The sequence below is a fragment of the Gopherus flavomarginatus genome, chromosome 14 (assembly GCF_025201925.1).
Source record: "Gopherus flavomarginatus isolate rGopFla2 chromosome 14, rGopFla2.mat.asm, whole genome shotgun sequence".
In the NCBI taxonomy this organism is placed as follows: domain Eukaryota; kingdom Metazoa; phylum Chordata; order Testudines; family Testudinidae; genus Gopherus; species Gopherus flavomarginatus.
The window spans coordinates 37791372-37816067 of NC_066630.1; the positions used below are offsets into that span (position 1 = coordinate 37791372).

Consider the following 24696-nt stretch of genomic DNA (forward strand, 5'->3'; position numbering starts at 1 on the left):
GGATGGGTCAATCCGGTTCTGTGTGGACTATCGAAAGCTCAATGCCATCACCGTATCTGATGCCTACCCTATGCCCAGGCCTGACGAGCTCCTAGACAAGCTGGGAGGTGCACGGTACCTCACCACTATGGATCTTACCAAAGGCTACTGGCAAGTGCCGCTGGACGCAGATGCCAGGCTGAAATCGGCCTTTATCACCCCTCTGGGGCTCTATGAGTTTTTGACCCTGCCCTTCGGCCTCAAGGGAGCGCCGGCCACCTTCCAGCGCCTGGTGGATCAGCTACTGAGGGGGATGGAGAGTTTTGCCATGGCGTATATTGACGACATCTGCGTCTTCAGCCAGACCTGGGAGGACCACGTGTCCCAGGTTAAACAAGTCCTGGACCGACTCCGGAAGGCTGGGTTAACAGTAAAGGCTGAGAAGTGCAAGGTGGGGATGGCTGAAGTATCTTACCTCGGCCATCGGGTGGGGAGCGGCTGCCTGAAGCCGGAACCAGCCAAGGTGGAGGTGATCAGAGACTGGCCTGCTCCCCAAACCAAAAAGCAGGTCCAGGCCTTTATTGGGATGGCGGGGTACTATCGAAGGTTCGTGCCCCACTTCAGTGCCATAGCTGGCCCCATCACTGAACTGTGCAAAAAGGGGAAGCCAGACAAGGTGATCTGGACTGAGCAGTGCCAGGAGGCTTTCCGGGCGCTGAAGGAGGCTCTGGTTAGCGACCCAGTTCTGGCAAACCCAGATTTTGACAAACCCTTTATGGTGTTCACCGATGCCTCAGACACGGGACTGGGGGCGGTGTTAATGCAGGAGGATGAAAAGGGGGAGAGACACCCTATCGTGTACCTGAGTAAGAAGCTGCTACCCCGGGAACAAAGCTACGCGGCCATCGAGAAGGAATGCCTGGCCATGGTGTGGGCCCTTAAGAAGCTAGAGCCATATCTCTTTGGGCGACACTTCACCGTGTACACCGACCACTCTCCCCTGACCTGGCTGCACCAGATGAAAGGAGCCAACGCCAAGCTCCTGAGGTGGAGCCTGCTCCTGCAGGACTATGACATGGACGTGGTCCATGTGAAGGGAAGTGCCAACCTGACAGCGGATGCGTTGTCCCGGAGAGGGGACCCTGAACTTCCCCAGGTCACTGGGCAGAGTGACCCCGCTCAGTTCAGTCTCGAAGGGGGGAGAGATGTGATGCAGTAGGGACTGTCTGTGTGGGGAGTGGGAGAGCAGGGGAGGACTTTAGGAGATGGACGATGCCAGAGCCTGTAACCTGAGCTAGGTAAGGGAGGGGAAAGGTCAACACCTTTGCCCGGGAAGGGGACAAAGGAAGGGAGTGGCAGGAGGGAAGCAGTTTGAGTTTGGGCTTGGGGCTGTGTGGGCGGAATTCAGGGGATCCTAGCTAGGATCCAAGCACCCTGAAAGCCCAGAAGGACTCGGTGGAGGGGGCCTGACTGTGCCTGCAAGCTCTGCTGTAACCTGTGTTCCTGTTGTCCAATAAACCTTCTGTTTTACTGACTGGCTGAGAGTCACTGTGGGTCCCAGGAAGAGGGGTGCAGGGCCGGACTCCCCCACACTCCGTGACAGTCCCCCTCTAGAAACCTTACACACCCACAAGAAGGTATAAATAACTATAAATTTATTAGTAAAGCAAAACCATTTGACAATCACACAGGAGAGCCAGACAGGTTAATACAATATATTTATACACACACACACACGTATGGGATACAGTCTTATAAACACATGGAGAGCAGTGTGAAAGGCACTGCAAGCCACACAGAAGCCTCATCGCTCACGAGTACAATCTCACACAGCCCTGTTAATTCACAGGCATGGAGTCACAAGCATAGGTTACACGGATCCACCTATAACCTCACCCCATCAGAGACTGTGGGTGGGCCAACAAGCCCTCTGCTACTGACTCGGCTCCACTGCAACGAAGAACTGCCCCTGAAAAGAAATCAGATCCATGGATCATATAAAACTTTAGAGACAAGCACCTGGAGTTAGGGGTTAGAATTCCACCTTGGGGTTCTGGCAAAGGGATTCGCTCTCAGAGGTCTAGGGATGTCGGGAGGCTCAGCTCCTGGATGTCTTTAAGATGGCCAGCAGGCAACATGCCACAGAGGAACAAAGTGGATCCCAAATCACAAGAGACACTCAAGTTGCCAGAACCCAAGATGGAGTGGTAGCCCAAAATTCATACTTGCCTGTCCATTTCTATGGGATGTCTGCAAACACAGGAACAGAAATCTTCCTGAGAGTTAACTCAGCGTGTCACAGCTTGATCAAGAATAGTTAACATTCAAGGTTAAGGTTTTTGCTTCATTAGTTAACAACCAGTTACCAGTTGTAGTCCTGGGTTGACTGTAATGCCCGAAGGAAATAAAAAAAAAAGAGCTCTTCTCCTCCTAAAACACATCACCCAGGCAAGTTATTTCAGCAGAGAGCCAGGAGACTGTGCCAACCCATTGTCACAGGCCACTTTGGGCTCATCCATCCTCCAGGTTTTCCCATTAGTGTTCACTTTCATCGGCACCAACTTCTCCAGGAGCCGCATGGCAAACCAATGCTGAGCACACACATCAGCACCCAGCTCTGAGAGGGACACCCTCGCTCTGCATCACGCCCCTGAACAATCACTGAATATGGGACCAAGTCCAGACAGCTGTACCCAGGGCACAGGTACAAAATAGGTTGTACACCTCATGGTGAAGCCAGGATATCCTTCCACCTTGAGAGCTACAGTGCGACAGCCCCATAGGCAGTAGCAGGAATAACCATTTAAGGAGAGATTGAAGTTTTTTAAATTCCATATGCACAGTGTCTGCGTGTATCACGATACTCTGCTAACTCACCATTCCTACCCCGTGAACCTTTAGGGCCCTCCACTAAGTTACTATCAAGATTTGCCTTGACAGTGTCAATGGACATAATTTACTGGAGAAACTGCAACTCTTCAGGCTATGTCTACACTACCGCGGTAAACTGACCTAAGTTGCACAATTCCAGTGATTTGAATAATGCAGCTGCAGTCGACGTAGCTTAGGGTCTACTGACTGCGGTGTCTATGCCACGCTGGGTCGATGGGAGACACGCTCCCATTGACTCACCTTACTACCCTCATCCCTGGTGGAGTACTGGGGTCAACCGGAGACCGCTCTGCCGTCGATTTAGCAGGTCTTCACTAGACCCACTAAATCAACCCCCGGTGCATTCATCACCAGAGCATCGATCCCGTCGTGTAGACATAGCCTCAGGTGGGTGTCTGTTTTACACCTATGCTGACCAGTCTCCTCTTGGTGCCGCAACCTCAGTTTCCTACACAGGCGCATTGGGACACGCTTTCCCCACACTTTGTTGCAAACACCCCCGCATGTAAGGCTGAATTGATGTGCCCAGGATGGAACTGACCCTAAAAAAGGACAAGAAATGTGGCTGTGGAAATCCTTTCCTAGCTTTGGCTGTGCCACTCAGGCTCTACAATGGCTCTGTAGACTGCAATTGAGTCAGTTGCTCAAATCCCACTGGAATTCAATGGAACGGGGCACCTTATCCATCAGGGTCCTTTAAAATCCCCATCATTAGAGGTCTTGAAGTAAATGAGAACTACCACTGGTCTCCGAAAGGTATTTATTTCAAAGAAATCCACAGTAGAAAAATAATCAAAATGGCAAAAGGGAAAAAATGTACCATCCTTTACAAAGAGCAAAGCCAACATAAGAGGTGCAAAGAAACCCAGAGGTGGTTATAAAAGGATAATCCCCAAAGGCTGCTGAAGAGCGCACAAGAGACACGGGGAGGGAGAAAATAAAAAGATGTCAAGGCATCCTGTGGCTACATTGAAGGAAGGGAAACAGGAAAAGGGAGAAGGACAGAAAGAGATGGATAAGAAGGAATCTCTCCTTGCTGGAGGCAAACATACAGCTATGAAGAACTGAATGCATTAACTGCAAGCCAGTTGCTTGGCTGCAGAGGTACAACGTAGGTATCCTCCCACCCCCCGCACCATCCCATCTTTGTAGAGTTTCCAAAAGTTCCGTCTTTTCATTCCTGTTCTTCTGATCTTCTAGGGCTTCACGCTAGAGAAACCGCCACACACAAGATGGACCCCCATCTAGCCAATAACATCTTGCAGCTATTGAGCTACTGTGCCTGGCTTCCCACACTCAGGGCAGCTAAACTCATCGTTGAATAATATTTCATCAAGACTGAGATAAAGCTGGCCGGGACTGCTAGGTACCATGAGCAGACGGAGGAGTATCTTTTGAAACCAGAGGGTGGGGCTACGGATACTCCAGCCGTCTCTCTCTAAACGTCAGAACAGAGGAGAAAGGAAGTGCAACACAGGTACAGAGTTTAACACATTTTACCCTATAGAGGCTTTGGCCACATTTGCTCTTTGGTTTGAAAGTAAAATGTCAACTAAAACAGTCAATAGTGGATGAGCCCTTCCGCCCCGTAGGATGGTGTCGTCATAACCCGCTTTGGAAAGGCAGCCATTGTATCAGCTGCACGAGCCCCCCCAGAAGCAGAACCAGGGAGGTTCTCTTGCAAGAGGATGTTCTACTATTTCTACCACTTACTCCAGTTTAAAAAAACACCCGACTCTGAAAGGCACAGCTATGTAAACCAACTCTCTTCTGCCCAAGCTAAACATCTTTAAGGGAACAGCTTGTAGTTAAACAATTTTCTTTTCCTAATAAAAATCGAGGGCTATAGCACCAATTCTACCACATAACTTGTCCACACCCTGCCCTTGTCCCAGGAACAGCATTTTAACACTTCCAATCACAGGTATGGCCATATACAAGAGGTCATCTAATCCCTGGGCAGAGGCAGGAACAAGTAAACTGAGGCCATACCAGACAGCTATTTGTCCAACCTCTTCTTAAGAAATCCCACACTCTCCCTTGGAAGCCTATTCCAGAGCTTAATTTCCCTTATAGTTAGAAATTTTTTTCCTAACAGCTAACCTAAAATCTCCCCTGCTGCAGATCAAGCCCATTACTTCTTGCCCTACCTTCAGTGGACATGGAGAACAACTGGCCACCATCCTCTTTATAGCAGCCCTTAAGAATTCCCCCCTCAGTCCTTCAAGACTAAACATACCCAGTTTTTTTAACCTTTCTTCATAGGTCAGGTTTTCTGAACAGTTCATCATTTGTGTTGCCCCCCAATACTCTCTCCAATTTGTCCACATCTTCCCTAAAGTCAGGCACACAGTACTCCAGCTGGGGCCTCACCAGTGCCGAGTAGAATGGGGACAGTTACCTCCCGTGTCTGACATGTGCACCCTGGAATGAGATCAGCCTTTTTGGCAGCTGCATCACATTGCTGACTCAGTCAATTTGTGATCTGCTATAACCCCCAGATCCTTTCCCGCAGTCCTGTCACCTCAACATTTACTATCTATTAGGGCTCCTGGGATGCGGCTACACTACTCGAGAGCTGGGTAACAGCCCTGGGTGCGTACAGACCTGAGAAATAAATGTCTTGAGCTTGCAGGGTTACAGATATGAACTGCATTTCCACAGACTGGACATGGATTCAACGGATCTTGGGCCTGATTCCGTTACACTAAGACCCTTTTATGGTGCTCTGGCAGCATGAAGGTGTCTTACAGTGGGTGGAAATGAGCAGCCCCCATGCAAAGGGCCTGGCCAGCCACTTGTGCACAAACCTAACCCTCCTGTAACACTGGCATCAGGGGCAGTGCTCGGTTGTGATTTACCAGCTATTTACTTTACAAATGAAGACCCTCCGGTGACTCCAGTTGTACATCAGCATCCTCCATCCCTTAACTGTGTAATTAAGCATTCCTGCCTCAGAAAAGGACCAGATCTCTCAACTATGCAATACAAACATCCTCTCCGTCCCCTTCCAGTTTATCACCAACCATCCCCGTTTTGGGGACTACCCTAGAAATAACTCACACAGCAGGAAAGACAGAACTGCTGTCCTTCTGCCACTACTGAGGTCAGCTGCCCACTCCAGCACAGAGCAGCCAGGGTACCAGCTCCATGCTGTGCTGCCTAGCTCCCTGCTCCCGCCCTGAACAGTTCAGCAGCTCATTGATTTCCCGGCTGGAGCAGACAGCATGAGAACGCACCAGACCAGGGGGGAACACAATGAGGTTTAGCCTGGATTCACAGGCTCCTAAATCGGTTACAAAAACCAGGGAGAGGTACTAAGCTGAGAACAGATCCTTTGCATCCAGAGTTAGCTGGTGCTCTGAAGCGGACGGGACAGAAACAAGAGTCGGAGGAGAGGAAGAGGGGAATAAAAGTAGTATTGGAGAGCTGCAACAGGAGCCTGTATATCTGGCCAATAATTTCTCTCTCTACTTGAAAGGGGTTAGGAGACTGTAGGTGCCACATCACTGCTGCCTACTATACATTCAGATCCGCCTTTACAGCATTCCTCTTATCTATTGACAAGGGTGTGGTATTTGCCACCGACAATAAATGTATTGTTTGCTGTTTAACTACAGCAGAACCTCATTAATCCACTTTCTGGTCTCTCCACAGCCAAGTTGAACACAGTACCTGGCAGAGCACCACCAGCAAGGTCTGTTACCCAATCTTGGTGGCGCAGTTTACTGCAGAACATTTACCTGTCGGTTCTGAACTATCAATGCTTCTGGCCATCAAAACAAAATGAGGGAGGACACTGGGAGCCATTCTTGATCTTTAATTTTAAATGTGTTTATCACCTTATGAGCAAATTCACCAACGTTGGTGGTTCCCAGTGGATGTCTCAAAGGCATTTGTGCAAAACGTAAAATGATCTGCAGCTGGAACAAAAATAGTCTCTATAGCCAAATGTATTGCATGTTGAATAACCTGGTTCCTCAGTTCTCCCCCCATATCCTGAATTTCAACTTCCATTAGTGATGGCCCCTCCACCGCCACCTCTGACTCCCCCAGTCTTACCCACTTATAAAGACAACCTGAACAAGATTAGCTTTTCTTGGTTTTGTTTCAGTTTTACTCCTATAGTTAAGGATACACTGAACTCTATATATTAACATCAAAAACCAGCTACCTAGAACTGAATCTCTCTTTTTAAAGATCCAAAATGACATCCAATTAAACTATACAGGATTTCTTTTAATGAATATTAACAAACTGCTTTTTTAAAAAAGCAAAATGCAAAATAAACGCAGACAAAAAACTTGGTAGAAGTCGGTTCTACGTCTCTGAGGCAGCGCGAAATACAAAGAGCACTGACTGAGTCTTCACTCCTCAGGTGCCAGAGGTTCATTTAAACGCCTTAAAGCTGCTCGTGAGGAAAACTCAGCCCTGCTGGGACCTGTTAATTCAACTTTTCCAGCCCCCTGTGGAAATAAGCTCTGGTCCTCTTTATGGTGCTGGAAGTGGACATGGAGTAGGGGATCCTTTGAGAGAAAACAGGCATGACTTAACTTTTTACAGGGTTAACGTGGGTGTCCGTTGCCCACAATGGAACTGCTTTTGTGACCTTATCCATTTGGGCAGCATGCAGGTAGTCTGACCAACATCCTGTTCTCACTAGTTGCAACCTGTGTACCCCCAATTCAAACACTAGCCAGCCAGGCTGGTGGCAAGGAAAGGATTTTGGGTAATGCAGCAGGCACTCCCCTGGCCTAGGAAGTGCCAAACTTTAGCTGAAAAACCCTTGGTCGTGAGAAGCCAACAATATTCTGTAGACGACAGCTTTTGGGGCTGGATCTGCCCTGTCAAATGGGAAAACAGCTTATGGTGATTTTTTTTAAATGGTTCCTAGTTGCAATATAAAGATGCAATTCCCATGAAGGATACAGGTGGGATAAGGGACCAAAGAGAGGGGTCCACAGGGACTCCCAGAAAGGAAAACATTCATCCCTGACCCTCTGCTAACCATCCCTTCCCAAGAAGCCAATTACACAGGAGAGAATTAATTCTCCTCTACTCACTGACTGAGCAGAATAAAGAGGTCATGCCCCGTAAGATCACAATTTAATGCCACAGAATTTGAACCTGAGTTACAGGCTCCTAACTCCCAATTACAATCCCAAATCCTCAAATTCATTTCTAAACAAACTTCTCTTTTGCTGTTTTTTTTTCCAAGTTGTACTTTAATAGCAGTGTTTCCCCTACCCCTTAGTGTTTTACTGCTGATCCCACCCAGAGACCTCTCTTTATTTCAGCACAGAGGTCCCTGAAGCTGGGATTGTATGCCTTGTCCAGGGGCATCACGGAGTAGCCCTACGAGAGAAGGGCTTGTGTTGGCAGCAGTTTTAAGACTTAATAGCAGAGCTATACCTCAAGCCAGCTGAACTCTTGGAAAATTCAGAGACTCTCCCCAGGTGAGCAGCTTGCAAACTTAAGGTTCTCAGCCAATTATAGCCAGGACTACTGGCGATCTAGAGGCTTGACCTAGCCAACTTCTCCAAATACCGTGCAGCACTCATGTAACCCTTAGACTGCACCAGAGTTCCTGGCGGTCATGTGAGAGGGAAAGAATCCTTTGCAGACTTCTACAGCCAGCAAAGAAAAGCAGCAATGGACTTAGTACATTTGGAGCACAGCAGTCCTGATGCTGTTCCCTTCTGCTCACTGTTGAGAAGTACGTCTGGGGAGCTCCAAGGACCATTTGGTCAACCAGTGCTACTGACTCAAAACTGCCTTTAAGCAACTTAACTGTATTTGGACTAACAAGCAGGAAGGCTCCCAAAATGGATGCCTGCTGGTTCACTGCAGAGCAGCGATGCCTGGGGAGAAAGTCATGCCTGGGTCTGGATTGTTCCTGAGCCTCTCTGAAGGACAGGGACAGTCAGCCGGCTCTCTCAGGGAACCTCGTTACTAGAGGGAGTGTGGAAAGGGCTATAGTCCCTGGGGGCAGCTGAGCAGAGACCTGCAAACTCACGTCCCTCTGAACTGCAGGTGCAGTATGAACTACAATCCAGAAGAGGACAAGCAGGTATTTGATTTGCTTTCACTATTTGCTTCCCTTCTCCTCCACCGCCCTGGACTCTTCACACATTGTCCATCAGATCATAAGACACTAATACAGGTGGACTAGAACAAAGTGACCAGAGCATTATCAACCAGGCCGGCAGCCCATCTCCCGCTGCCCAACCTAGGTACGAGTATCGATCCTGTATGATCAGGGAAGGGAAGAGGGCGGTTGAGGAGGTTTGCATGCACGCTGAAGCCTGCCAAGGTGCCTCACGGCAAACAGGCCGCCACCTGGTACGCCCCCTCGGCAGTGTGCTGGACGCTGTGTTCCTGCAGCAAGCCCAAGTCCAGGAACCTCTCCCCACACCACATGCACTTGTACTGCTGCTCCCGGGCGTGCACGCTGTGGTGCTTGTTGAGGTGCTCACGCTGCTTGAAGGCCTTCTCGCACGACGGGCACTTGTAAGGCTTCTCGCCCGTGTGCACGCGCCGGTGCCGCTGCAGGTCGGAGGCGTATTTGAACCGCTTCTCGCAGTCGGGGCACTTGAGGGGTTTCTCGCGCACCGGGTCGCAGCGGTGCTGCACGAACTCCGAGGAGGAGAAGAAGCGTCTCTCGCACAGAGTGCACTTGAGCGGCTTCTCGGCGCAGTGCGACAGCTGGTGCTTCTGCAGGGCCGAGGACCTCTTGTAGGACTTGTTGCACACGGTGCACTTGAAGGGCCGCTCGGCATTCTGCATGCACTTGTGCCGCAGCAGCTCTGAGGACTGATTGAAGCCCTTCTGGCACACGTTGCACTTGAAGAGGTTCTCTATGCCGTGCACGTGTTGGTGATAGACCAGGTGCGAGGGCTGCACGAAGCCCTTCTCGCACAGGTTGCACTTGAAGGGCTCCTCCACCTTGTGGGTGCGGCGGTGGCGCATGAGCGCGTACTGCTGCTTGAAGCTCATCTGGCACAGGTCGCACTTGAAGGGGCGCTCCTCGCTGTGCGTGCGCTCGTGCTGCCGCAGGTCCGAGGGGCGCTTGAAGGACTTGTGGCACTCGCCGCAGCGGAAGGGGCGCTCCCCGCTGGGCGTGCACTGGTGGTGCAGCAGCTCCGACGACTCCTTGAAGTGCAGCTCGCAGACGCTGCACTTGAAGAGGTGCTCGCCCGAGTGGGCGTACATGTGGCGCACCAGGTGCGAGCGGTGCTTGAAGGTCTTCTCGCACACCGTGCACTTGTACGGCCGCTCTGAGCTGTGCGTCCGCTTGTGGTGCACCAGGTGCGACGACTGACTGAAGCTCTTGTCGCACAGGGTGCACTTGTAAGGTTTCTCGCCGGTGTGGATGCGCTCGTGCCGCGAGAGCTCCGACAGGTGCTTGAAGGTCTTCTGGCAAATGGAGCAGGTGTAGGGCTTCTCCAACGAGTCGAGGGCCTGGGAGTGCTCTGCCTCAGATGGCTTGTAGGTCTTCTCACAGATGGAGCACTTCATGGCGCTGCCATTATGGACGTTGTGGTGCTGGGCTAGGGAGGTCAGCAGGGAGAAGCCCATCTTGCAGACCCCACACACGAAGGGCTTCTGTTCCACCTGGATGCACTGGTGCTCAAGAAGGTCAGTGGCCTGGTGGAAGATCTTCAGGCACTGAGTGCACTGGAAGGAGCGGTCGTGCCCTGGCAGACACTGGTGCTCATGTGGGTTGGACAGGTGAGTGAGGTCGTGGCCGCACACGCCGCATTTGTGGGACGGCTCTCCAGCCTGGATCGGGGGGGGCTGGTGATGCTGCGGATTGGGGTCTGGTTGGAGCAGGATGCCGTAGACAGCGCAACCCAAAGGGTTCTCAGCTGTGCTCGAAGGGATCGAGTGCTCTGGGAGAGCTGCTGTCCCGGCGTGATGTTGTTGCTGTTGTGGTTGCTGCTGCTGCTGCTGTTGTTGCTGCTGCTGCCAGCTTTCTGACATGCTTGGGAAAAAGAAATGGGGTTTTAGCAGACACAGCTTCAGCTTCTCGGTTGAGGGGATCAATTCAGAAGATACTGATTCCCAGCAGCTGGTCCTGAACTGGGGGTGGGGAATCCAGCCCACTCTCTAGGTATCAGCAGCAGGGAGCGCTTTGCATTAGATCCTGTCTCAAGTTTTTTGGATAAACTAAATGGAAACCAGAAGCAAGAGTGTCTTGAAGACAAGAGGAGGCCCTTGTCCGTGTTGACCCAATGCGCTCACATTGGGGAAGGTGAGGAACACACTCCAAGGAACAACTCTGCAAGGAAAGAAGACAGCTCACATCAGTTCCCACAGGTAAGCAAGACAACTGTGTGTTCAAGCCTTAAGTTTAACCCATGGATCAGACTAAAAATAATCTCTTCTATCTAGTCTATGCAAGCCACACTTACGCAAAAAGGGGGGGAAACGAACTGAACACACAGTCTGGGGCAAGTTTTACCTAGGACCAGAAGGGACCAAGTCCTGCCCTGACAGTCCCATTAGACTGACCTTTTCCTAAGGACTGGCAGCCATGTTTCTTGGCTCCCCGCATTTTCAATCAAGTGTGGTGGCCCAGAAAGGGAAGCTTGTGTACTTGTGGCTGTGGCTGTTTCAGTTTACAGAGAGTCTGGGGAGTCTTCATCCCCGTTTGGGGCACAGATTGAGACTATAGATGACCTGTCACCATCTCATTCCTAAATTCTCAGCAGAGAAGACAATATCATCAACTGGATTAATGTAACCAACATTTCAATTTCAAATCCCCACACATTCACTTGTTATGAAACCACTGGCTAGTGATGGTAAAAGTGGCTTGCTCACCAAAAGCCAAGTCCAACCTTTCTAGTTATTTCACATAAACCTCACTCAAGCAGACATACAGCCCCAAATCGGGCTAAAAACACTGCCCTCCACAAACCTTTATAAAAAAACATACGTCACTGCACAGGAGCGAGACAGGCTCTGCTGAGGTTCAACACATCTACTAAAATCAAAACGTCGTCTCACTGTATGCGAGGAGCCAATCAAGTTTTACACTGAAATCTCGCCTCACAAGCGGAGTCCACTCTGATCCAGTTAGGACTAGCTGAGTACTACAGGCTCACTTGGGGAAATAGTCTCTGATATCTCAGGATTTACTTCCAATCCCCAACTCTGGTAGCGTGCCTGACACCACAGCTGTAGAAATGAAACAGCCTCACTGAATAAGATATCTGCTTATTTTGAGACTAGGAAGAACAAGAGGGCTCCAGGGAAACTACTACTCAGCTTATGATGGGCCACACAACATTAACCCATTAGACTAGAGCAAAGGCCCACTTAGAGACAGATCACAGTACCCAAAAGTGTTTGTAGCCACATAGGTCTCTTAGCGAACGTGGCCCGAGTACATAATGCGATTGTTTGGTTACAGAGACTGCCAACCTGCTGAAGGGAGGATCACTGGAGCCTACAAACTTGTGCATAATTTACTCATTGTCCCAATGAAAGGTATCACGTTTTCTGCCTTACAAAGAAGGCTTCGCAGGAGTTGGAATCCTCTAGATGCATAACAGAGAACTAAGAAAACATACCTCCTAGTAAGAAGACTAAACCTATTAGCCAGAAGCAGATACAAGACAAAGATAGTGAGGTAACAGCGAGGCCCAAGAGCAGGCCAATCCTCTGGCAAGAATTCCACCACCACCTCTTAGGAAGAAGGAGGGTACCAATATTCCTACTGGACCACTATCCCAGGCCCTGTTCAAAAGCTCCAGCTTTCATATTAGGGTATGGCTACACTTGCAGCTGTACAGCGCTGACGCGGGAGCGCTCCCACGGCAGCGCTTTGAAGAGCGAGTGTGGTTGCAGCGCCAGCGCTGGGAGAGAGCTCTCCCAGTGCTGCAGGTACTCCACCTCCCCGTGGGGATTAGCTTACAGCGCTGCGAGCCGCACTCCCGGCGCTGCGGCACTGTTTACACTGAGGCTTTACAGCGCTGTAACTTGCTGCGCTCAGGGGGGTGTTTTTTCACACCCCTGAGCGAGAAAGTTGCAGCGCTGTAAAGCGCCAGTGTAGCCAAGGCCTTAGTTTCCCGTTAACAGGTGACTTTGGATTCGGCAGAAACTGATGGGTTAGTCTCCCACTCATTGCTGCAACCGTCTCACACATCTGCGATAAGTGGCAAAAAAAAAAAAAAAACACAACCCAAAACTTCATATAGGCCAGCACAGCATTCAGCTCACATTGAGTTGCACTATTCTAGTACTCAATAGGATGCTCCACTATTTACACAATGCTGCACTAACCAATTTGCCTTTACAATGTTCTATTTAATGGTGCACTATTCAGAGAAGCCACCAAACTCCTTCGGGCTGGCAGCTTCACGGGGAGCTCCCTTTCCAATCCTGCATATTCCAGCCTATCCCCAGCTTTAATTTAGAACGATTGATAAAGAATATCTGCAGTTTCACTAGCTGCACTAAGACTTTAAGAATAGATAATCTCATGCTTCAGGGCATAAGCCAACCACTAACTGCCCAGGAAGAAGCAAAAAAAACTTCCCCCGTGGGCAAGTTTAATCTCTAGTTGGCTGTTATGCAGTCGGATAGATAAACCGAGACAGCACTCTGGGATATGGCCTGATGCAGTATGGAAACGGCAAGGAACTACCCACAGAAAGCTGTCAGGCAATACCCACCTGGGTACATTGCTATATATAAACAAGTTAATGCAGATGTTCAGTCTAGCTCATCCCTTGGTGGGACACAGAAGATGACGACACTATAATCTCTCTCAAACTGGAGAAGAGGATGGCAAGGTAGCCATCTGAAACATAATCTGATCCACCTTCTGCTTATCATTTCTCTTGCCTTTCTGTTATGAGCCTATTTGTGTTCTGATCAGCACCTCTCCATTTCAGGCCCAGGTTCACTTCTCGCTCAGCCTCCAAGCCACAATCACAGCACCAAATTCAACCAAATAAAACATCACAAAGAGAAGAATAACTCCAGAGTGCAGGCCAGCAGCAGAGGCTACATGCAAGAGAGAAGGGCTCAGATTCCAACCCAAGTAGATTCACAGCAGCAAGGGGCAAAGAGCAAACCAGAGCACAGGCATGCACCTTAATTAAATAGGCTGTTCCCGCAGGTTTACTCCAGCGTAAGTGTTCCTCTGAATTTCCTGGCGTTTGTCACCTGCAGCGTACCCTTAAGTCCCTTAATGTGCTTATTAAACACGTTTAATAATTCCCCATTAGAAGATACAGCTAGATCTTTAGACAAAAGCAAGCACCCTCAGCTGCTACCTGTTCCTCAAAGACATCTTTACCCGTTTACTGTATGATCTAGTAAGCTACCCCACACACAGTCCCACCCGAGTACGGCTTTCACTCTGGTGGGATCAAAGGAAAGCCAGTGCTGACTAGAACACACTACACCCTTATGTTATGGAGAACTCACAAGGTAGTTAAAATATGTGAAGAGAAGCAGGAAATGCTACAAATACCCCACTGAAAGTCCTCTTTGTAATGAGCCTATAAACATGACAGGAAATGAAGCCTCCCCCTCAGTCCCATTCATATTACACCCCCTGTTCAACCAGACCTTAAGGTGAGACATCCAAACCACGAAGTTTAACTTGCAGATCAAAAAAAAAAAAAAAAAAAAAAAAAAGGTGTTTAGTTAACTTAGAAGTAACCCCCATCCCCCCTCCAGACCGTGCCCTACGTGTGCAGCTGGAGATATTGCCAGCTGGGAGGAACAAAACTGCAGGGGAAGGTGAAGGGGGAGACACGAGACAAAACCGGGAGCAGAGCTGGAGAGGAGGGAAGAAATGAACAAAACAGCCAGAATTAGATAACTGGACTCGGTCTCGGGGGGGCACAGCTCCCGTCCCGGGGTGGGAGGAGGAGGCGAGGCGAGGCAGGGCTCCCGGGACAGGGTCCGTGGGGGGCAGGATGGATCCGAGGAAGCGGGTCACGGAACGAGACAGCCCCTAGCGCTGGCTGGGGAGGGCCGGGGGCACCCCCAGGATTTGGGACACGCCCCCCCCAGGAGAGGGGATCCCCCAGCCCTGGCGGAGGGATCCGGGCAGGGGAAGCCCCCCCGGAGAAGAGGGGGACACACCGGGCTACGGGACCCTCCAGCACTCGGGGCCAGGAACCGGGGGATCCCGGGGGCGGGGAGGGACGCGACGCTGCCCGGCCCCGGCGCTCCCGGCTCCCCTCTCACCTGCAGGCCGGGCCCGGCGGGGGTGGGGCGGCCTCTGTCAGCCCGGCTCGGTCCCGGGGGCCGCGGCCTGCGGGCTCCTCCCGATCCCCGGGCTGGCGTAGCGGCCGCGGCCGGCGGCGCAACCCGGAGCGCGGGGGCCGAGGCTGCGCGGCGGAGGAGGCAGCGGAGGCGGGGGCCAGGCGGGCAACCGGCGGCTCGGCGCTGGGGGGTCCCGCGGCCGGGTGGGGCCCGCTCGGCTCTGGGCGGCGGCTGCGAGCCCCGGGATGGAGGGAGTCGGAGGCGGGGCCGAGGGAGGGACAGGGACTGGGGCTGCCCCCTGCCGGACCGCGGGGGCAACTGCGCCCCCCACACTGCCCCCTGCCGGATCGCGGGGGGAACTTGTGGGGGCTGCGCTACCCTGGGCACCAAGGGGCGGAGAGTGGGGGCTGCCCCGGGCAGGCTGGTGGTGTGGGGGGCTGGGGCAGGGCTGCCCCTGACTGGGGGCGGTTGCCCCACATGGACTGGGCAGGAGACAGTCTGTGGAAGTCTTGCCCGTGACAAAGCCCCCCCTGACTCTGATTTCATGGATCTAGAGGTATCTGCAGTAATCTCAGCCCCCTTTCATCGGTCTGAGGCGGCCCCTCCCCGCACACCGTGTGAACTGGCTGCCAGAGGCTGGCCACTGATTTCTTGTAAAGCTCACAGGTTACTCAGGATCCACCCCACGCCGATCCCCGCTCGCTGCTTGCCCAGGTCTGGCTTTGGGCCCAATGATCCTCAGTCTGGATTGCTTGGTCCCCGCACCAGTTCGGGGTTCCGGGGGGGATGGTGTCACCTGGGCTGCCACTGGTGCGGTGACTCCAGCTGTGCTGAGCTGCTAAGGTGCCCTCTGGGTACAAGGAAAAAAGCCTCCCTCCCGGGAGCTTCTTGTGACCAGGAAAGTGCACCCAGCCCAAGGCACAGCAGCCCGGGATGAAGGGGTGGATTAGACCGGAGCTGGGGTGGTTTGGAATGGAAGTTAATTCCTTCACTCGCTAAAACACAAGGCAGAGAGGACCTGGACTTCCCTTGGGCACGGGAACTGCTCCCCCCCGGGAGGATACTTCCCCCCCCCCGACCTGAACCCAGGCCCAAACCTCTTCCCCACCTCGGGCCCCTGCGTGCTCAGCTGGGTCCGGTGAAAGCTCGTGTCTACACACCGGGGACCCAGATTCCTTCTCTACCCACCCAGCATGTGAACATCACCTCTGCTGCCCGCCTCCTGCCACCTATGGAGGGCAGCCCCCAGCCCTCCCTGTCCATGTCCGCATCTCGCCAGTCCGGCGCCTTCCCGGCCTCTCACACCCTCTGGGGCCTTGCTCCGGTTTCCTGATCTCCAACCCTCCTCCCCTGCTGCGCCTCTCCGCCCCCGGGCCGGGGCCGAGCTGCAGCCTCCCGGCGCTGGAACCGCGCGGCCGGGGCCCAGCGAGCCGGGGGACGCTCCACGCTGCGGCGCCGCGGAAGAGGGGAGGCGGCCGCGGGCGGAGGCGATCCGCTGCCGGCTCCCATGAGCGGGGCGCCGCTGGTGGGCTACAGCAGCAGCTCCGAGGATGAAGCCGGCGGCTCCCCGGCAGCTGCGGAGAGAAGAGAGGAGGGGGCGGGGGAGCCGGGGACCCGCGGAGCCGGCCCCGCCCAGACCAGGTGGGTTGGTGCCGGGGGGCTGCCTGGTGGAGTGGGGGGCCCGGTGCGTGCAGCCGGGGTCGGGCACAGCTCCGCGCGTTTCCCCGCTTGGTTTCTCTCCTAGGTTTTGCTTCGAAGTGAAGTTTGGAGGTGAGAGGAAAATTGGGATCCAGTGGGGCTCACCCCAGGCCTGCCCTGCAGCGTCCTCTGGGCCCCACGCAGCTCTGCCCATAGCCCTCAGCCCAGACCTCCCGGGGTTACTTCTGAGCCCCCACCAAGGCTTGTCTACACGGGGTCAGAGCCCGAAATATCTGGTGCTTAATAGCCCAGTCCAGGCCTCCTGAAATCAGGAAGTGCTGCAGGTCTGGAGAGAGCACTGGCAGATCTAGGGACTTGTCAATATGGGAACTATTGTGAAATAAACTAGAGTGTGAATCTCCCCCCTGCGGACACAATTATGTCCCCCCTGTGGACACAGTTATTCTGCACTAAGGGCACCTCTGTCCCTTTTAGTTTAACCCACTTTGGAAGATCTGCTAGCTCCCCTCAGTCCTGACCTGCAGGACCTCCTACCCTAGGCCTGGACTCCCCCTTAACCAAATACACCCTAACCCTGACCTGCACTGAATGTCCCTTCCTGTTTTATTTCTGGAGCTCTGCTAGGTGGCCTTAGGGTGACCAGACAGCAAGTGTGAAAAATCGGGACGGGAGTGAGGGGTAATAGGAGCCTGTATAAGAAAAAGACCCAAAAATCAGGACTTCCCCCATAAAATGATGATATCTGGTCACCCTGGGTGGCCTCCTGGTTGTGCTGAATTGTGTAGTGGTTTTTCAGTGTCGGTGAGTAGGTTTGACAGGCCATTTGGAGCTGCAGAATGTTCCGTGACTGTAAGATGCAGGACTGACCCAGGGCCAGGTGTGTGTCACTTTCCAGTTTGTCAGTGGCAGCCAGAGTTTAGTCATCCGTGTGTGATGTTGCATTTGGTAACTGAAGTGTTCTCTCTCATTTAAGTGTTTGAAATATAGCATCATGGAAGTGTCTTCAGGACAAGAGTGAGGGCAAAGCCTCTGTTAGGGGAAGAAATAAGAATTGGTCATGGGGGTGCAATCGGACTGTGTGGGATTATCTGTCCTCTGCAAAACCACAAATATTATTAGCAATGGGTAGAGCAAAAGGAGACCTATTGGGCTTCTGAATGGAGTCAGGGCTTTAGGTTTCATAAAGGGAGGAAGGGAAGAGGGTTAAAACTGATTGCACAGGACAGGGCCAGCCACAGGAAGCTAGGGCTAACAGATGGAGGCCCTTGCGTTGAGAGGGGGAACCCTCCCTGGCTCCAGAACTCACTATAGAAGCTCTCCTTGCTGGCTGACTTTGGAGGAGTCTAGAACACATCTGTGCAAATGAGGAAGGATGAGCCGTTGTCTGTGGTGCACCTAGCCGAGGACACTTGCCTCTCTCTGGGGTTGGGCCATACCTGTTAATTTCCTCTTCTCCTCCCCACATCTCCCCTGCAGCATGCCAATTCCTCGCCTCCCTGTGCCGGACAGCGTCTTAAACATGTTCAGAGACCAGGAACAGGAGGTCACAGATGACAGCATCAAGCATGGTGGACGAGTGCGCAACTTCCCACATGAGCGGGGCAACTGGGCGACGTACGTCTACCTTCCCTGTAGGTAACTTCAGGCCTGTCCCCTCTGTTTCCCCGGTATGGGGACAGTGAGTGCTGGAGCAGGGGAAGAAGTGAGAGCACTGGGGAGAGGAGCTCTCTGTACCAGTGTGGGGCTGGTGTTGGCAGGAACAGACGCGGGACAGAGACCCCGGGGAGTGGAGCCCTCCATGTCCCCAGCGTGGGAGCAGTGTAGGCAGGAGTAGGATGTGCAGACCCGCATGTGTTGCCCATGGAGCAAATCTTGTGAACACCTGTCTCTGCACACTGACAGAGAGCCCAGTCCCTAGTGAGAGCCTTCGCTCCCATTCCTCATGATGGGCTTGGACATCTCTCTCCAGTGCCAGCTGCTTTCCAGTGGTGTGGTCAGTAAATGCACTGGCCTGTTAACTGGGTCTGGCACACCCTGACGTTCTGTCCATTCAAACAGAGCAGGTAAGAGAGAGGCCTCCATTAGACCAAAGGAGTCAAAAGGGAAACGTGTGTGTGTGTATATTCAAGTTCCCATGTGATGTATATTCTCCCGGATCTGCGGCTTGGCAGTAACTGCTAATTGATGCCTAGGTTGGTGCTGGTTACCTTTGTAAAATAAGGCAGCAGGGCCATGTAGAGGTTAGAACAGGAGACTGGGAATTGGGACTCCCAGGTTTTATTCCCAGGTCTGTGCTTTATTTCCTCATGGGGAATAAGGATAATAATGATCCCCATTTTCACAGGGCCAGTGTGAGGCTTCCTTAGCGTGTGTAACATGCATGAGAATCCAGGGGTTGCCACTGCTTTCTAGCTCATCATCGGGCCTACCGATCAGGCCCTCTGCACAGGGGCAGGTGCTGTGCGGGAGGATCAGGCTCTAATCCTGCTGCTCTTTTCCCTGGCAGGTGTAATCCAGGAGGAATTGCTGGAGCTGCAGGAGCTTCTGGTTTCCCATACCCGCAGGTACGCGGTGTCGCTCACTGCCATGGAGGAATTCCACATCAGCCTCTCCCAGAGCGTGGTGCTGCGCTACCACTGGATAAACCCCTTGGTCCAGTCCCTCAAGGAACGTGTAGCCTCCTTCTACAGGTAGGAGCAGCAGAACCCTGGAGGCGTACACCCCTCGTGTCCCTCTCTCCTCGAGTCACTCCAGCCATTCCTAACCTCCCAGCCTGCTCTGACTCTGGGACTCCTAGCTATTCCCTGTGACGGACTGTGGAGCCCGATTAATCCAGTGTCTGTTCTCGAGACCCCTACGCAGGGGCTAGATCCTGCCCCATTGAAATCAATGGGAGTTTTTCCTTGGATTTGAATGGGTGCAGAATCTGGCACCAGATTAGTCTGGTGAGCGGGGCAGTGGCCTAGGAGGCTCTGGGTTCAGGAGCAGTGACACTGTTGTATCGTCTGGCCTGGAGGTTCCCCAGGCACAGCCTTATGCTATTTTGATGGCTAGGCTCGGGGAGTGCACAGCAGAGTGGAACCTCAGGGGGGTAATGACTGGTCCAAGCCCCAGGGAAGTTCGGTTTGGACTGATTCACCCTTGATAGAAACAGGCCTTTGCCCAGGCGCTTGGCCAGTGAGAGAAGCTCTGCTGCAGCAGCTTAATGGCAGGGCACTTCGCATCTCCTCCTTTGTTTCTTGCCCTAGTTGAATTTGCTTCTTTCCCCTATTTCAGGTTCTTCTGTACGGCCAGTCAGGTTAAGGTGTATACCAACCAGCACAGAACCAGGTGAGCGAGAAGCACAGCTGCCAACCCTTTAAAGAGCACTGGGGAGTAGGGGAAAGCTGGAGGTAGGACGAGTGGATGGGGATGGTTCATGCTGTGCACAGACCCCTGGATCAATGTCAAGCAGCTTGGTGGCTGTGTGATGTGATGTGATATCTTCATTTGTACCCCAAAACCTGCTGCTGTCGGTTTTCATAGCCGTCCTCCCAGTCCCCCCATCACTTCCAGGCTGGCAGCCCAAAATATATTGATAAATCCAGTTATCTGACTGGGCCAGTTCCTGACAGCTCATTGAGCAGGTACCTTTCCCTGGTGGTTTCACCTTGCACAGCAGAACCTCAGCTTTCATTCAAAAAAATAATTTAAGCCTCTAGCCCTTTTAGCTGCAAAGGTGACTTCAGTGTAACCAATGCAGTGACGTCTGCCCGAGTCTGCAGGCAGCCTGTAACAATAGCCCTGACAAGTAAGAGCTATCCCAGTCATCTCTGTTGTATGTTAACTCTGAAGCCTAACAACGCCAATTTAAAATGTTGAGATTGTTAACCATTTCATTGCTGAACAAAGCACATGAAAAAGGAGGACAGTCAAACTAGGAAAAGTTGCCGACTCCACTGTACATGCTGGCTTGTGTTGGTGTCATGAGCGGATGGAACTTGGATAGCAGGTGGAGTTTAGGAGCGTTCCGCTACTTTTTTCCCCTCAGTCTGACATGACCCTGGGAAAGATGGGGACTTGGTTGCCCTTAGCATCCTGCCCAAATTCATAGGGGACTCTGAGTTAGAGTATTAACACTGCTCTTCCTGTGCAACAAAAGTTTGCTGGGAGGCTCTTCCTGCTCTCCATCTTTCTCCCTGTCTGTGCCCAGGACCTTTGTGGGCTTGGAGGTCTCGTGTGGGCATTCTCAGTTGCTGGAGCTGGTCTCGGAGGTGGATAAAGTAATGGAGGAGTTTGATCTCCCAACGTTCTACAAGGTAATGGTTTGTATCGTGTCCTCTCCCGCTTCGCTGCCTGTCCAAAACCTCAAAGGGAGGCCAGAGCTCTTAGCTGCTCCCCTGGCTTTAATATGGAGGCGGTGACAACAAGTTCATAAGGGGCTTGAATTTCAGATGCAGCAAATAAAAGGAAGTGGGAAAACATATCACAGTGTGAACTCGCCACTTGTGCCCCTCCCCAGGAGGAGCCTGGTTTGCCTGCTCTCCTGTCATTCATTTATGCTGCTTTCCCGTTGGTGGCCGTGCTGGTCGTTAATTACTGCCTGCAGTAGCGCCAAGCTTTCAAGGCCCTGTGCAGGGCATTTCTCGGGGGTCAGTGGCTGACTGGATCCAGGGCCTGAGGTCACTCACTGCCAGTAATGCCTGGAGGTCGGTATTGCCAAATGAGAATGGGGCTAACACAAGCCTTTCACATCAAAAGCACATCTCCCCAAGCACTGTAGTGATTTTTAATCATTACCGTCCAATGGTCCGTCTGTGAAATGCGTTTCCTGGGTCTGAGCCCCGTTCCCAGGGGACAGGGGGATGTGTCACAGAAACCACCACCAAAACTGGCCCCTTGTTGGCAGGAGAATGGCCTAGGGTTGTATGGGCCATGGAGAGTCCCACCCCGGTCATCTCTGAGGCACATTGGCGGGGCACTGTGCTGGAAGCTGGCACTGATGCTGCCCATTCTGTGGACAGTCTCCTGAGCTGCCAGTCCAGTGTCTTTCACTGTGCCTAAATTCACTTACAGGGTTTGGGGGGTTTATTAAATAAATTCTGATCTCTGAGTCTATGGGCTGAGTTGTGTGCTTGCTTCTGGCTCAGAGGTGTCAAACAACGTCTCAGATCTGTATCTGTGTAGGAGGTGTTTCTCCACATGTTATGAATACATCTTGCAAAGCTGAGAGATGCTAGGCGGGGAAAGGCAGCCTTTGCTACTGATAGCAGAGACAGGCAGCCTAGGAGCCAGGATTCATGGTATCTAATCCCCTCCCTGACACTGATTCGCATTGGGTCCCTATCTGTAAAGTAGAGATGATGATGCTTACCTATTTCGTGGTGGGTTGTGGGGCTTCACACATGTAAAGTGCTTGGAGATTCTGGGTGTTGGGACCCTGCAGGGCTGAGTTACACCAGCTCTCTGACTTTGCAGCCACTTTGCACTGAGCTGCCATTCCATTGCTCTGTCTGAGCTTCTGTATCTCTCTGTACAGAACCCGTCATTCCATATCAGCCTGGCCTGGTGTGTCGGGGACCTGACAGACAAGCTGGAAGGGCAGTGCCTCCAGGAGCTTCAGGTAACTCCCCATGCAGCTGTCTCCCAAGATGAGGGTGGTGGTGAGGGAAATGCAAGTAACACACCAGCCAGGTGTCTCTGGGGACGAGGAGGGATTCGGGTAACTTCCCAGCCACGTATCGTCAGCTGGGAGCCTTCAGGTGGCTGAATTGTAAACCTTAGAGAGATGAGGGAAGAAAACCTTTTAGGTGGGAGTTTGAGTTTAATTCCGCTTCTCTAAGGGCTGCTCTACACTACGGGGGAAAATCGATCTTAGATACGCAACTTCAGCTACGTGAATAACGTAGCTGAAGTCGAAGTATCTAAGATCGAATTACTCACCGTCCTCACGGCACGGGATCGATATCCGCAGCTCCCCCTGTCGATTCCGCAACTCCGTTCGGGTTGGTGGAGTTACGGAATCCATATAAGTGCGTTCGGGGATCGATATATCACATCTAGATGAGAAGCAATATATCGATTCCTGAGCAATCGATTGCTACCCGCCGATACGGTGGGTAGTGAAGACGTACTCTAAGGTGGTTTCTTTATGAGCTGTCTGGGAAGCGTGAGGACCTCCAGCTGCATCCTCTTCAGAAGGAGAGCCGTGGTCTGTGTGCTGTGAGTGGCTGACTTGATCCGCAGGCAGCCTCCTGAGCTCACACACAGTGACGCTTCTCTTACGGACCCTGGGTGTGTTTTCCAGGAGATTGTGGATAGGTTTGAAGACTCTGCATTCCTCCTGCGATTCCAGTGGGATCAGATCCGCTGCAGATCTGGGAACAAGTTCTTCTCTTTCCCCTTGAGGTAGGAGACGGGAAGCCGCGCACTCCAGCTGCCCTGATGCCTCTGCTAACTGTTGGACAGTTTGGAGTTTCATATGCATGCCGAGCTGCTGTTCTTAGCTCATCAGCCTAGGGAGGTTTGTAGCCTCAAGCCAGGCTGCTTTTGTTTGAAGCCGGGGGCCCTAGATGTGTGTATATGTGAGGCTTTTAGGTTATTGTGCTGTGTAGACTGCTGTCAACACAGGCCGTTCTAGGCTACGTGTGGTTGCCAGATGTGCTGATGTTTTAAGCCCTAGTCACCTTCTAGTGCAGAGGCAAGGGAGGTTGCTAAGGGAAGAGTGTCACACAGCTGGAAATTGCACTGCATTGCTAAGGGGCTCTAGAGCATAGTTACTGTCCTGAGCTCTGAGTCGGTAGCTATTAACAGCAAGATCCAGGGGTGCAGAGTTAGGTCCTTCTCTGTTAGGACAGAGCATCTCTCTGCCTACAGCTGACTGGGGACAAGTGCCCTTATAAAACTCCTCCTCTCCGATGCCTTTATTGTCACACTGGAGAAATTGAGCATCAAATCCTCAGTCCAAGTCCAGGTGGGATTAAATCTGGCAGCGAGGGGGAAGGCCCTTGACTTTCAGTGCTAAGCAGCCTAACTCCAGTTTGGGACTAGTGGAAAGTGTTCAGTTTAAACTGATCCACGGAGAGACCTTGGGGAGGAGAAGAGCAGCAAGACACCGATTTTAAGAGAATTTTAAAAAGGCACAGGGCAGGTTTTTATCTTAAATAAGAGGCTTGTCATACTGCCAAATGCCCAAAAGAGGGCAGTGTTGGTTTTCCCAAGTGAACTGGCTAGCAATAGGGTATTTGGCCAAGTCCAGAATTACCTGCTGTTGTTTAGCTTAATTTGGGCAAGCCACGAACATCAGACTCCAGGGCAGGGCGCACCTTGCACCAGGACTAACTCCACTTTCAAATGAATCAAGTTAACTGGATCCTGTAATGACCTCCCTGGACTTCAGCTCCTGAGGAGTTCCTGTGCAGACTGTACTTTCCTGCCCGTGACAGGTGCTTTGGCCTCTCAGACATTCTGGACGGGGCAGGCAAGTTATGTCCATCATTCCATATTTATCTGCCAGAAGAACCCAAGGCTTTTGTTTAGTATCAAACCCTGGTTTCTAGTTGCCATAAAGTTGTTTTCCTGGTATATTCTGGACATGTTCTGGATTCTTGGAAGTGTTGAGCGTCTGCAGCTCCCATTGACTTCAAGGGAAATTGTGGATATTGAGCGCTTCTGAGACTCAGCCCCTCAGTGGCCCTTCTCTCCATTGAGATAGCAGAGTGGGGGTATCACTGGCCAACGCGGCTTTGAGAGACCAGTGTCGCAGGGGATTCATTGCCATTTAAAATCTTGCTAAGAAGTGCTTTATGTTTATCAACTTCTTACCTGCAATCTTTGATTTCCAAAACTCTTAATGGACTCCCTGAGTTGGTTTGTAGGGGCCAGAAGATGAAATTCACTGCTTAAAATTTTGTATTAAATATATAGCTAAATAAAAGCTCCGATTTCTGCCTCTGG

The 24696-nt window shown here is 52.0% G+C and overlaps 2 protein-coding genes across 3 annotated transcripts; one reads left to right on the forward strand and one right to left on the reverse strand.

Moving 5' to 3' along the window:
• Window positions 1–3614: 3614 nt before the first annotated feature.
• ZNF319 (zinc finger protein 319) lies at window positions 3615–15192 on the reverse strand. Its single transcript, XM_050922974.1, has 2 exons — window positions 15085–15192; window positions 3615–11152 (listed from the first exon to the last, which is right to left on the reverse strand). The coding sequence occupies exon 2, from the start codon at window positions 10852–10854 to the stop codon at window positions 9190–9192; it is 1665 nt and encodes a 554-aa protein (XP_050778931.1). The 5' UTR covers window positions 10855–11152; window positions 15085–15192; the 3' UTR covers window positions 3615–9189.
• Window positions 15193–16540: 1348 nt separating this feature from the next.
• USB1 (U6 snRNA biogenesis phosphodiesterase 1) lies at window positions 16541–24696 on the forward strand. Of its 2 annotated transcripts, none has more exons than XM_050923001.1 (7): window positions 16541–16743; window positions 18238–18392; window positions 19268–19451; window positions 20038–20091; window positions 20903–21059; window positions 22280–22363; window positions 23048–24696. In XM_050923001.1, the coding sequence occupies exons 1-7, from the start codon at window positions 16610–16612 to the stop codon at window positions 23150–23152; spliced, it is 873 nt and encodes a 290-aa protein (XP_050778958.1). In that variant the 5' UTR covers window positions 16541–16609; the 3' UTR covers window positions 23153–24696. The 2 variants fall into 2 exon arrangements, with proteins under 2 accessions (XP_050778958.1, XP_050778959.1); XM_050923002.1 differs by having other exon boundaries at window positions 16543–16743; window positions 20954–21059.